Here is a 14,793-nt window from a genome sequence, read left to right on the forward strand (position 1 = left end):
AATTATGAAAGAGCCAGAACAGACTATAGGTTGGCTCACCAGGAATATTCCAAGAAGACTCCCACTGAGGCCACCACTGAGGTTGCTGTGAGCTGTGGGTTCTCGGAAATTATTCAGTCCAAAAACATGTTGCCAACCACGGATGAGGATCAGGAAGTCATCCCTAATGCTGTGACTGCCTCTTAAACCTCAGGAAGCCAAAAAATGGACACAAGAATTCTGCTATAGAAAAAGATCTGTACAAAATTGCTTGCTGGTAAAGAAAAAGCTCAAAAACCAGGAAGATGGCCTCAGTCTCATTTGCAATTTTGAAATCTTAGATTAATACATCTGTTTTGAGCATCCAGAACTCTTCCTGCCAAAGGTGGGAAAGACAGCTTTCTAGCCTCTGTGGCACAGAAGGGCACCCTAGAAGTCAGGTGGAGTGGAGGTTGAACAAGCCAAGACACAGAATCCTCCACATGTGCAGAATCAATGTCATTGTCCATTCGAGGAATTGCAAATAGTTTGCAATGTCAAGCAGTGATCCCCAAATATTCCAGTGTGGACCCCTTTTAAACATCAAAATGTTGAGCCCCCTGCACATGACAGTAGTGGTATTTTAGCATCCTATAACTGAGAAATATTTCGAATACCGTTACATTCAGGTAAATTTTTTTTTTTATTAATCACAATAGCAATTACATTTGGAAAATGGTGTTGATAAAAATAACTCATATCTGCTCACCCATTACATAGTTTAACTCACTCATAGTTGAGTCAGATCATTTGTTCAGTCAACACATAATGAATGGACCACTTGTGGATTCCAGAACTCTTTTCAATAATGCCTGGAATTCTAGGTGTTTTAAACTCACAGTTAGCAACCATTGAGATATAATAGTTTAGGGTATGTGATGAGGAGAAGCAAGCAAAGAGATTATAAAAGAAAGCTAATTTCTTTAGACATTAACCAGGAGTGATGAGGAATCACGGAATTTTGTGCAAAGAACAAAATTGGATTTTTGTGTCAGAAAGATTACTCTTATGAATTGAGGGAATGAAAAGAGTGAGGGGAAGGAGAAAATATGGGACACTATTTCAGTAATCAAGGTGGGAAAACTAAGGATCTAATAAACAAGGTATAGGTAGTGGGGATGGAAAGATACGGAGATTTAGGAGCAGGATTGATTGCCTATTGAGGCTGTGTTTGTGTGACCATGTAAAATGTGGAATACAGGACAAAAATGAACTCAAATTTCTCTACATATTGTATGCATAATGCATATAATTTTAAAGGAGTTACTATATAAAATGAGTATGGTATTAATTTAGTTAGGATAACTAACTAAATTAACCTAGTTAGGATAACTAAATTAATACCATACTCATTTTACTATAGTAACTATAGAAATTAACCCTTCAATCTCAGTGGCTTCATAAATAAAGGAGTATTTCTCATTCATATCACAGTCCAGTGGGGGTTCCATGTGTGTGCATGTGATGGTGAGGAGGGAGGCAAATTGTGCTCCATGTGATTCAGAGATCCAGGAATTTTTTTCTTTTTCTTTTTCTTTTTTTGAGACAGAATCTCAAGCTGTTTTCCTGGCTATAGTGCCATGGTGTCACAGCTCACAGCAACCTCAAACTCTTGGGCTTAAGCAATTCTCTTGCCTCAGGCTTCCAAGTAGCTGAGACTACAGGTGCCTCCCACAATGCCCAGCTATTTTTTTTTTTTTTTTTGGCCGGGGCTGGGTTTGAACCCGCCACCTCCGGCATATGGGACCAGCGCCCTACTCCTTGAGCCACAGGCACCGCCCTGCCCAGCTATTTTTAAATTGTAGTTGTCATTGTTGTTTGTCGGGCCTGGGCTGGATTTGAACCCACCACCTCTGGTGTATGTGGCTGGTGCCCTAGCTGCTTGAGCTACAGACACTGAGTCCGGTTATTTTTTCTTTTATTGGCTCCACCATCAACTAGGACACTGAATTCTCTACATTCATTCGAACTGAAATTAGAGATCTGAATTGCAAATAGGGTGATGTTATGGGCCAGACTTAGTAGAAATGTACAACACTTGTGCATATGTTCTTTTGGTTAAAAATTCAGTCATATGACCACAAATGAGTTGATGATGAGAAACGTAATCTCACTATGCTCCCAGGAAAAAGAAGACATGAGTTTTAGGATCATCTAGCCTGTTTCTACTGTAAGTCTATGTTAAGTTATGAGACAGAACTCATAGAATTTGGAAATATGATTGCGGTAAATGATAAAGTGATTTAAGTTTAATTAGACAATGCCTAAATGTGACCGAAACAACAGAGACATATGAGCCACTTGATGACATTACTGAACACGTTACTGAGAAATGGAGGAAGCAATGTAACTATTGAGTCTGGGATAGATGAACAAAGATAAAGGAATTATCACTATTTTCAACACTGTCCATGACTTGGAGTGCTCACCTATTCATTTGTCAACTGTTTACTAAGGGCCTTCCACTTACTGGGCATTATTCTGGGTGCTGGAATAGAATATTATTCTATCCTCTGTGCTGGGGAGTTATATCCCCAGGGTAGAGATGGGCTTACTGATCCTCACAGCTTGAAGGTCCAAGCTTTTGTAGTATTCTACCTAATTTATTTTGTTCTGACTCTCTACTAACCAAGTGCCTTCTAATTAATGATAATTCTGTCTTTGATTTCACTAAAAAAAATATGCTGATAAGTCTTATAATCCCTGTGATTCCAGGAACCTTCTTCTCTTTATTCTCTTCTTCTTTCTCCTTCTCCTCCCTTGTTGCCATTACCATCCTCATGCTCATCTTTATAACCACCATTCTCTAGTCTAGATACTCTAGATGTACTTTAATCCCCATGACAGTTGCATTTTTTGTTGTTGTTAGAGGTAGTAGTCTTGCTATGTTACCACAGCTGTCCTTTAACTCTTGGCTTCAAGTGATCTCCCTCCCTCAGCATCCTGAATAGCTGAGACTACAGGTGGGTGCCACTTCAGCGCATCAACTGTTGCATTTAACAGATGCAAATACCTAGTCTCAGAGAAATTCCGTAGCTTACCCTCACAGTAAATAATGGCAACTCTGAGTCAGAAACCAATTCTACTAACTTCATAGCCCAGGTTCTTTCTACCATTGTAAAACAGTAAATCTGCATCTTGGGTTATATTAGAGATCAGTCCCTTGAAAATTTAATAAACATAAATTACTTCCTTGAAATGATCAAATCTGGGTACAAGTTATTAGTCTCTCAACAGCTCAGGACCCAATGTTGAGCTGAAGGTAACTCCCCAAACATCCTTTGACCCTAGGAGGTCTTGTCAGGGCAGCTGGTCAGCCACCTGCTTCTGACATCCCTATTTCTGAACTTTAACTTCAACATCGGTAACCTAGTAACTTCATAAAGTAATATTTACTAGAAAGAACTACATATTAATATTTTTGTAATGAGAAAAACCACTCTTATAAATAAAATACAAATCTTAAATATGAAATTTAGTGAGGTTACCAAATAAAAATGATATTCGATCCCTTCAGTAAAACTCATACTGTGTAATTGCAATTATCCAACAAAGGTACAATCAGAAAAAATATATTTTTGAATTAAAATGTATCAATAGGAATAAGTCAAAGTAAATAAGTTTTCTTCAAATGGCAGTTTTATTTTCCCAGAGTAGGAATTTAAAATTGCTTCAATTGCTTCTAAGTTAATAAATAGGAAAAGTGCTTAAATGGTGATAAAATGCATAACAAATGTTTAACCAGCGAGTAAAAGGATGACAGAGAAGAGCAGGACAGTCCTGTATGTGTCTCAATAAACCATTCTCACTTATACCACTTCAGACTGCTTTTTCCCATCCAGTGTACAAGTGAAAGCATCAATTTCATCTTAATCTTTTGTAATATTGCATATCCTTATGTAAAACTAATTGTTGCACATGTGTCGTTCCTTTAGTCTCACCCTATTTCTGACCCTTTGCATCTTATGTGGTCATTTCTGCTGGTTCTTTGCTTTTGAATTACACCATTGTCATGTTACAAAAGGAATAAAAATATAGGTCAAAATGTGTCTTTGCAAAATCACTGTAGGGACACTAGAAGAAACAGATGAGAGAATAATGTGTTTTTCACATTTTTATTCAGGATATAATAATGATGGCACTTGCTCCTTGCTGTTCTCTGAAGTGCCAGGGTAGAGACGTGATTTGGTTGGCTACAACATTCTTGGGGTAAACTATGCAAACCTGAAAGCCCACCATCTCAAGTGAATTGCAAAAAAACTAAGTTTTATCACAAGTAAACATATGGTGATTATCCAACGCAACATCTATATGTATAGAGTGGATAACTACAAGGCTGCCCTGGAGGACTTGATGACTCATCAGTCTATTAGCACTTTGTGGCAGCTACAAAACCTCACAGAACACTGCCTAAGAGTGAAGATAACAGATCCTATACCAGGTTCAAGTCTGACCCTGGGGAATTCACCTCACCTTCTCAAGGTTCAAGTTTTTAATCTTCAAAATGAGGAAGTTGGACTAGATCTACGAGATGCTGGCAGATGTAGGATCTGGCAGTAGTACTTTGTTGTATGTGTGTGTGGGGGGGCTTCCTTTAAAAAAATGGTTAGTAACATCACACAGGACATGTTATTTAGAAAATAATTGCAATCGATATGGTTGCAGTACTAGTATAGTGAATATGAATGTTGTTAGTGAAAACACTTCCTTTTTTTTCTGTCCTGTAAACCAGTTTAAACCTGAAGCTGCAGCGTTGTGTTTCCAGCTTGGTAACAGATTCAGTCTGTGATTATTGGGACTCCTCATACCTGAAAGAGTTCTTACAAAATTACCAGATTCTCTCGAAATCACAAAGGGGAAGCCATTCTGGTTACCCTAGGGCCAACCTTAGTTTTCACTGGAACCTGTGCCAGACCATAAAGACCTTTCATTTCAGGGATTCTGATGATTCAGTGACATTGCTGGGACAACGTTAAGTCTGAGCCCAAGACCCTGCCCTGCATGTGCTCTGACCTAGGGCCCCCTGCCCCTCTACCTCTGACCTTTCCCCAGCCAAGAGAACAGCGCTTCCTTTTTCCTCTTGCATCCTTCACAGGGTCTTTCTTTTCTCCTGTTCCTCCCTGGGATACTGTGTATAAACTCTGAGGTGAGTTTAGATTTTTATCCAAGATGGGGAGCAAATTTGCTTCACGTAGCTTCTACTTGCCCATGGAAATTTATCTGAAGGAAGGAAATACATAATCTGAGGCCAACAACTGGATTGAGGGCAGGGAAAAAAATGCCCAAGCCAAAATGCAAATCAGTGTTTCTATAAATCATTCTGTCACACTATCAAGTAATTTAAAATGTAATCACACATAGGGAGAAACACACCTGTATTTTTATTGCAATTTTTTAAGTAACAGCTTTATTGTGAATAATTTCTATTCTATACAATTAACCTATTTAATGTACATGTATTTATTTTTAATAGTGATTTTGATTATAGGCAATTTTAATTAGGATAGGTGAATAAATTTATAGATGTTATAAAGGGGACTTCTAAGTACCTTTAAAGGCTTCAGATGGCATTTTTCTTATGTAAAATTTCCTTGGCATTTTTCATCTTATAAAAGGAAAAGGTTTTTAGACTATTATACAATAATATTAGTTGAAAAGGGCAGGGAAAAAATTGTAGGTGGAATATGACCACACCTATAAGGAAATATGTATAGCTAAAAAAGCAGGAGAAAAAAAAAAGGCTAAGTATGGACGGTCAGATTTAGGGTAACTATTTTGTTTTCCATTTTTATAGACTGTCATATTCCTCAATTCATATGTATACTTTTAGAATGGGAAAGTAAACTATTTACGAAACTTTGAATTTTTCTCTGTTTTTGGTAGCACATGTCATGAACATTACTCATCAGGCCTGATTTGCATGATTTGGGGAGATCATAAATGATGACAATAAACTACACTCATACATTACTTGATAGTTTACAAATTTCTTTCAATAGCATTATCTTATGTCATTGAGCAAAGAGGTAGAGATTTTACTCAGGAGATTGTCAAAAGTTGGGGAAGCCAAGGAAATCCGAAGGGCCTCTAAGAGGACCTTTATGCATAAGCAGTTATTATCTCTGGGGGAAAAAACTGTAGCCTGAGTTTGATGAGAGAGTAAGGAGTGAGGGGATAAGAGCCCAGAGCAATTCCAGCGGGGTGTCACTGACCTGAGAAAAAAACAGAGAATAAGCAGGATGTATGGGCGTGGGAGTTTTTATGCATGTTGTTTCTTAGCCTTTCTGTAGAGACATTAACTTAGGCCCAGTTAATGGTCATCCATAGAGAGGTTGTTCAAAGGAGGAAAAAGAGAAGTCGGGTAAAGAAAGAAGCACATTTCAGAGTGAGTGAGAGTATGTGAGGGAAGGAAGGAGCTGACCAGTCAGTAGCCTTAGGCTGGGAGCATTCTTGAATCAGTTGTTTGTCAATCTGAAGACACCTTGCTTTGAAGTAAAACAGGAGTATGCAAGACTAGTTTAGGTAAAGTATGTATTATATAAATTTTAAGAGAAAGGGAGTTTTATGTCTTCCAATATAATGAATAGATCGTATTGGCAGCAATAAGTAAGATGAGATGAATGAAAATAAATCTCTTGATAGACCCACATAATACCTTGAGTTAGAAATATTTTCATTAATATACATATCTTGATATATGTGTAATTGTTGGCTACCAAATATAATGAATACATAAATACAGGGTGGCCATAAAGTTCATGTGTAATTTATGATAGTAAACTTTTTTGGGTTGTAAAATAGCAAACTATTTTACACTTGATCTTAGCCAAAAGGCCGAGGAGCGATAATAGTAAACTATTTTAAATTGCACATGAACTTTATTGCCACCCTGTATATAATATAAATAAATATAAAAAAATTTTAAAATACATATTTAAAATATATGAATATAAAGGAAATTTAAAATTTTTATTTTACAGTTGCCTTATAAGCAAGATTACAAAAATTTAGAGGGATAGCAATAGTGACTTATTTTATCAGAATTATCGTTAAGTTAAATTATCATGGGCTTTTTTGTGTGCATATAAATTTTAAAAATAACTCGTATTAACTTTATCAGAATTTCTAGGACTCTGAAGCTGCTTGGATTGAGGGAACATTTTTTTGATGTCAAAGCTAGGCAAGCTTTTGAAAGATGCCTAAACGTCATAACCTCAATGTAATGTTATTTCAAGAAGAGAAGTAGAACATAGACTGAATCACAGAGGTACCATGTGCTGAAATATATAACTACTGCCTTCAGCACAGCCAGTCTTTGCAAAGCTCCGAATTTTGATGTGTTATGAAATGTCTAGCATGAGAAATTCTCTCAGTTTTTTCCAGGATCAGCTGGAGTCCAGCCTCCTTAAGGACTTAAGCCTGCAGTGACTTATTCTCATTTGAATGCATCACCCCTGTTAAGAGTTGTAACAGGCACCCACCTCTAGTGTCAAAGGCAGCTGGTGGAAGGGGCCATTGTAAGCTCAGATTCATCTCTGGATGGGGATCCCACGACGCCCTCTTCATTTGTACTTGCTCAGGGAATTCCTCCAATATCAGGGAATTTGCTTAACCTGTGAAGAAGTGCAGGCTGGAAGTGTGGGAAAGTGATTGTCTCTGGGGAAAGCCCTTCATCCGTAGTATGCAGGGGCCAGTGGATAAATACTTTTGTTTTGATCTTCATGTGGGCACTTCTATTCTGTATGCTTTTGTAGCAGTAAGCCCTCCTTGCCTATAGTAATGACTTCTGACAGAATCTCATACACTGGCTTTTCCTCTTTTTTTTCACTCATTCTCCCTTATTCACTCATTCCTTCCTCCCAGGGACACATCCAAATTAGACAGCCTGACCCTAAGTCCGTGTCTTAGGTTCTGCTTTGTGTGGAAACCTAAACTAAGCAAACAGTTATGTCTTACTTTGCACTGCACTTATAGTTTAGTTAAGTCAGTATTTTTCTTTGAGATAGAGTCTCATTCTGTCACCCCAACTAGAATGCAGTGGTATCATTACAGCTGACTGCAGTCTCCAACTCATGGGCTCAAGCAATCCTCCTGCCTCAGCCACCTAAGTAGCTGAGTTATCCGTACATGCCATCACACCTGGCTAATTTTTCTGTTATTTGTAGAAAGGGAGGTTTCACTCTTGCTCAAGCTGATCTTGAACTCCTGACCTCAAGTGATCGTTCCACATCAACCTCTCAGAGTGCTAAGCATTGCAGCATGAGCCACCATGCTGGCCAACCAATCTTTTGAAGTCAATCTTATTGGTATAAATCCTGTTTCTGCAACTAAATTGTGGTATCCCAAGGATAGCAAGAGTTTCTTAGATGTTGTATCCACCTTAGCACCTAGAGTGCAACCTTGGACAAGATATTATTTCTATTAATAAATGTCTGTTACATGAGAAACTCAAGATGGTATGTGAAGATACTGTCAATCACTTTGAGAAATCTGGTCACCTAACATCCAGATTCTTGTAAAAGTACTAAATGTTCATCTGTTTCAATCTAGCAAAGGACATTTGACATTCTTGATGTCTACTAAGTGTGAATTCTTGCTCGTAGGATGAATAACTCTTATCCTAGATACTAAAAATGCCAGTAACTTACTTTCTAAGCCTCCTTTGCAGCTATATCATAAATTCCACCAATCAGATTAACCCAGTCTGGATGCTGAGTCAAAGACAGGATGTGAAAAAACAGTGACCACTCAGAATCCATCCTGGTAATAGGGTGGTGACAGTTGCAGTGGTATCCATGTCATGATGATAGTTTTTCAAATTAAAAATTAAGTTCTTCTTTTGAGTAATTTAGCCAGGGTGGCAGTTTGTTATTTCCAATAAGAACTTTCATCTAGTCTATATTTTCAATGAATCTTGAGGGTAATTACCTTGAGTTTCTGGTGGAAAACATATATCAAACTCTTAGGGAGGCCGGGGAGATCCAAAATTTCCTGTGGAATTTTAATACATTCCATGAAAATATGTGTCACACATAAGGAGAACACTCTAGGAACCTCCTTAATACTCAGACAACCCAACCCATGTACTCGGGATGTATGAGATCCTGATTTGGAGGACAAAAAGGCAAGAGGGACATTTCTTATGATAAGCAACAAAAGGAAAATGTATTGGGAGGCAGAGGAATGGAGCAGGAAAGGAGATTTAGTGACATTCCCATTTCCTACAGCTCCACTGGAACTACTGCTAGATACTTTATGAACATAACACACACACACATATGCACACATGCACACTCCTACACTTTCAGCAAAGACAGTATTTCAAATTCAAAGACTATTAACTATCAACATGCCTACCCACCTATAAGCTAGGAAAATTTATTTTAGCAGAAAGAACCTACTCACTTGTTGAGAAGAATGACCTCTTCAATGAAAATTATTATAAATACTAGGCCATTAGAGACACGGTATACTTTATCAGGCAATCATAAAGCAAATAAACTGAAATCATATTTATTATTGTTTTGTTTTTTTTTAAACACATGACTCAGTTCCCGTCTCTCAACAAATGCCTGGCATTTTCAAATATTTCACAAATATATTAAGGTTAACTTCCAGATTTTTGAAATAATTAGTACATCATTACATTTTTAGAACAAACAAGTCATATTGTATCTCATGTGATACACCAAAATTGAAAGAATAAAACAGCTAGGACTGGATAGAAAAAAATAAAATAGAGGTGCCTCTGATGTCAAAGTAAAGAGGTAGTCCCTTAACATAAAATCAATGCAAGAAACACTACAGAAAACATTAATTACCATAATCAAGATTGTTGACTATACAGAAATATAAAACTTCACAAACCTATCATAAAACTAAAGTGAAAGTCTGAAAAACAATTTTATAATATATGAAAAATTGGTAAATACCCATATGGAAAGATCTTTTAAAAACTGAAAGTAAAAATGTGTTGATCCCAATTTTTAAAAGACAGGGTGCATATAAATAGGTAGATCAAAAGGATAGAGAGAACAATAAATATAAGAACAGGCACAATAGTTATTAAAAATAAAAGAAATACAAATAAAAATAAATGGTATTTTCAACAACTGAATTGGCAGTTTTTTCCCCTAAACTATTTTGTTGTTGAGTAGGCATTGAATATTGGAATACAAATTAGTGCATGGTTTCTGGAAGGAAATTTGGCAACAGTTTCGTAAGAGCCATAGAAATATTTGTATGTTTTGATCTAGTATATCCTCCCACAAAGTTCTGATGTGCATAAGTATTTGTAAGAATGTTCAACTCAATACTATTATAGTTGCAAAAAAAGGTAAAACATCATAAGAGTTCAAATAATTTGATGAATTATTGATAGTTTATTAACAGAATGAATATCATTTAGCAAAAAAACCTGTGTTTTTCAAAGAGCACTTAATGATACAGGAAAATGCTTGTACCATAATATTGAATAGAAAAAATACGATTAAAAAGCTGTACTTTAATGTTTAGAGGAAAAATGCTAAAAATAATTATATAAAAACATTAATAGTTTTAGCTCTGGTTAATTTTTTTTTTTATTTTTCTATAGTTTGGTGTTCTTTTTTTATAATAACAATAACAATGTTTAAGATAAGGACTAGAAACAAAAAAAACTCGTAAAGAATGAACGAACATAAAGATATTCAAAAAAGAAATCAGAATTGCTGCATCAAAATATCAAGCAATAATAATGCAAAAAAAGTTACATTCATATTGTCAAATTAGAGTATGTCTATTATAGAATGCTTTGAGATTCAGTATGGATTTAGTGTTCTTTAATTCTATAATTAATTATAATATTTAAAAAATGAAATATTGTTATTAAAAGAATGATTCTTCAATTATTTTTCCCATGTGAAATGACATAGTAGCATGATCTGCCTGCAACTGTACTAAGGAAGAGGGAACAAATATTCATTAGGCCACGTTAAGAACTTTAGAATTGGGCAGCACCTGTGGCTCAAAGGAGTAGGGCTCTGGCCCCATCCACCAGGGGTGGTGGGTTCAAACCTGGCCCCAACCAAAAACTGCAAAAAAAAAAAAAAAAAGAACTTTAGACTTATATAGAGTAGGTGTTAGAAGAGGAAGAAACTGAAGATTAAAGGGACTAAATGACTTTCCAGCATTCAGTTAGTACAGCAGCTCATTTTTTTTTTCAGCATATAGTAATTACCATGAATTAGATTAAGCATTCAGGCCTTAAGAATAAAAGATTAAAAAATTATTTCCGAGAATTTTCAGTCTTATAATACGTGACATTATTTCAAAATTTATATTTTCAATTAGTGGGATAAGTTGGGGTAGAGGTATGAGGTGGAAACTATTGAGAAAATATTAGTTTGAACCACCTGAAACTGCCAATAATCAAGGATTTTTGTCCTTCAAAAATGGTGCTTGGATATGATTCATTCTAATACAACTACACCAGAATTGCAATAATGGTTGAATCAATGAATGAATCTTAATAAGAAAGTAGGAAACTACCAGATGAAGGCATATTCATCTGTCAAAGGTGACTCAGTAGACAAACAAAAAACCACACAATAAATTGAACAAGGAAAGTTTAATATAAAATATCAGTAACCACGATAGGGGATTTCATTAACAAAGGATTCACTTGTAAGAAGTAAAGTGAATGCGATTCATTTCCGGTTTCGGGAAGGTGGGTGGGCTCCGGAGCGGGACTTGGAGCAGCTGCCGCCTACAGAGCCCGCTTTGCGTTAGGTGCTGCCAGGAGGATGCGGCCAGGCCTGGAAGCTGCTGCTGCCGTCGCCCGGTGCGGGCTAACCGCTGCGTGGCGAACCGGGAAGTGAGAAACGGGTACGTGAGGAGCAGCACCGCAGCTGCCGCCGGCCAGATCCATCATGTTACACAAAATGGAGGACTGTATAAAAGGCCATTTAATGAAGCTTTTGAAGAGACACCAATGCTGGTTGTTGTGCTCACATACGTGTGGTACGGTGTACTCACCCTCTTTGGATATCTTCAAGATTTCTTGAGGCATTGGAGAATTGAAAAGTGTCACCATGCAACAGAAAGAGAAGAACAAAAGAAACCGTGTACATGTGTCTACTAGCAGCCTTTCCTTCCTTACGTGTCTCCCTCCCCTTGACAACAGCTGATCTACTTTCTGTCTGTGGATTTACCTCTCCTGGACATTTCCCGACTTTGTGTCATTGTATCAGGATTTTGAAAACTTCTACACAAGGAACCTTTATCCTCTTATGAGGATAAGAGACAACTGGAATCGACCAATCTGCAGTGTGCCTGGAGCCACAGTGGATATCATGGAGAGACAGTCTTATGATTACAACTGGTCGTTCAAGTATACAGGGAATATAATTAAAGATGTTATAAACATGTGTTCCTACAACTATCTCGGATTTGCACGGAATACTGGATCATGTCAAGAGGCAGCTGCCAAAGTCCTAGAGGAGTATGGAATTGGAGTGTGCAGCACTTGGCAGGAAATTGGAAACTTGGACAAGCATGAAGAACTAGAGAAACTTGTAGCATGGTTCTTGGGAGTAGAAGCTGCTATAGCATATGACATGGGATTTGCGACAAATTCAATGAACGTTCCTGCTCTTGTTGCCAAAGGTTGCCTGATTCTGAGCGATGAACTGAACCATGCATCACTAGTTCTAGGAGCCAGACTGTCGGGAGCAACCATTCGAATCTTCAAACATAAAAATATGCAAAGCCTAGAGAAGCTATTGAAAGATGCCATTGTTTATGGTCAGCCTCGGACATGAAGGCCCTGGAAGAAAATTCTAATCCTCCTGGAAGGGATAAATAGCATGGAGGGATCTATTGTTCGCCTTCCTGAAGTGATTGCCCTCAAGAAGAAGTATAAGGCATACTTGTATCTGGATGAGGCTCACAGTATTGGGGCCTTGGGTCCTATAGGTCGAGGTGTGGTGAAGTACTTTGGCCTGGATCCTGAGGATGTGGATGTTATGATGGAAACATTCACAAAGAGCTTTGGTGCTTCTGAAGGATACATTGGAGGCAAGAAGGAACTGGTAGACTATCTGCGAGCACATTCCCACACTGCAGTCTATGCCACGTCACTGTCGCAGCCGTAGTGGAGCAGATCATCACGTCTGTGAAGTGCATCATGGGGCAGGATGGCACCAGCCTTGGCAAAGAGTGTGTACGGCAGTAAGCTGAAAATACCAGGTATTTCAGGCAACGCCTGAAAGAAATGGGCTTCATTGTCTATGGAAATGAAGATTCTCCAGTGGTGCCTTTGATGCTCTACATGCCAGCCAAGATCGGCGCCTTCGGACGGGAGATGCTGAAGCGGAATATCTGTGTAGTTGTGGTGGGATTTCCTGCTACCCCAATTATTGAGTCCAGAGCCAGGTTTTGCCTGTCGGCAGTTTATACCAAAGAAATACTTGATACTGCTTTAAAGGAGATAGATGAAGTTGGAGACCCATTGCAGCTGAAGTATTCGCGTCATTGGTTGGTACCTCTACTGGAAAGGCCCTTTGATGAGACTACTTATGAAGAAACAGAACACTGAGCCTTTTTGGTGCTCCCACAGAGGGACTCTCCCTCGCCCAGGTCTGTGTGGCCTTTCTGAGCCAGTTCCAGGAGCCACACTTCTGTGGCCATCTTAAGTGAAAGACATTTCTTCAGCTACTGAAGGTGGCCACCTCCATTCTATATGGCATTTTGTAAATAGTAAAAAACTGCTTCACATCCTTATTTTGCTAAATCTCACCTTTAAAACTGGAGGTGACTCACTTTGCTTTTTTGTCCATTAAAAAAAAATTTTATTTTACAACTACTCTCAAAAAAAAAAAAAAAGAAGTAAAGTGAATGCTGAAGAATGCAAGGCATAAGAATCAGCCACTACCCAACACTAGCTCTGAGACAGAACATCCAAGAGTTAGCTATTTTGCCCTTCTGCCCCAGGTCTGATATCCCAACTTCCAGGACTCACTGAATGACAGAGAAGTTGCAGTGATAAAAGCCCTGGATATATATCCTCTGGGGTGCAGTGGACAGCTGTTTGCAGGAGAGTGTCTCACTGAATGCCTTCTGCTAGAAAAAAGCCCAAGCTGGTGCTAGCAGCAAAGGAAGCTGCTGGCTGCTCCTATTGCTCACTGCCCTGCACTGGAGAAGCTGCCTGAGCCGCATATGCCTGGTGCTAGAGAAGCTGTCTACAGTGCAGGTGGTGGGTGCCTGGGGAAGCTTGTGCACTAATAGGATCCTGGGGATGGAGAAGCTGCACAAGCTGCAGAAGCCTGCTGGAGGAGCACACCAGCAACAAAAAGGAAAACCCGTCCCCTGCAATGTCTTCCACCACCCTCTACTGACAGAGCTTAGCGTCATGTCAGCTGGCAAAATAAAAACTATTTAAAAGGCCAGCTGCATTTTTACACAGCAGGCAATGAAGAGTGAATTTGGTACTGAGACAATAAATTGATAACTGGCACACTGTGTAAAAAGAGTCTTCCAGCCAATGGAAATAGTATGAGAAAAGACATGTAAAAAAAGACTTTCATATCTGGCATAGTGATAGACTTGATAGCCAGACTGATTGTCCTACTGTAAAATAAACTAACAAAATACCGTAAATTTCCTGGATTTTTTTTTTTATAGAAAAGGTGTTTAAATGAATTAGTGAGGTGGCAAGAAAGTAAGGAATACGTAGGTGCCAAAACTAAGTTAGAGCATGAACTTGAACACTGAAGCTGTTGTTCATTTTGGTGGCAT

The 14,793-nt window shown here is 38.2% G+C and overlaps 1 protein-coding gene across 1 annotated transcript in view; it reads left to right on the plus strand.

Moving 5' to 3' along the window:
* The window catches only part of LOC128578999 (serine palmitoyltransferase 2-like), a gene marked incomplete at its 5' end in the record, with an annotated part of 30,881 nt that extends 17,029 nt beyond the window's left edge, over positions 1-13,852 (plus strand). Inside the window, 3 exon segments of the mRNA XM_053581320.1 lie at positions 11,788-12,115; positions 12,228-13,146; positions 13,149-13,852. Of these exon segments, the coding sequence (XP_053437295.1) occupies positions 11,788-12,115; positions 12,228-13,146; positions 13,149-13,594 (1,693 nt within the window).
* Between the last annotated feature and the right edge of the window lie 941 nt (positions 13,853-14,793).

The sequence above is a fragment of the Nycticebus coucang genome, chromosome Y (assembly GCF_027406575.1).
Source record: "Nycticebus coucang isolate mNycCou1 chromosome Y, mNycCou1.pri, whole genome shotgun sequence".
NCBI classification, from domain to species: domain Eukaryota; kingdom Metazoa; phylum Chordata; class Mammalia; order Primates; family Lorisidae; genus Nycticebus; species Nycticebus coucang.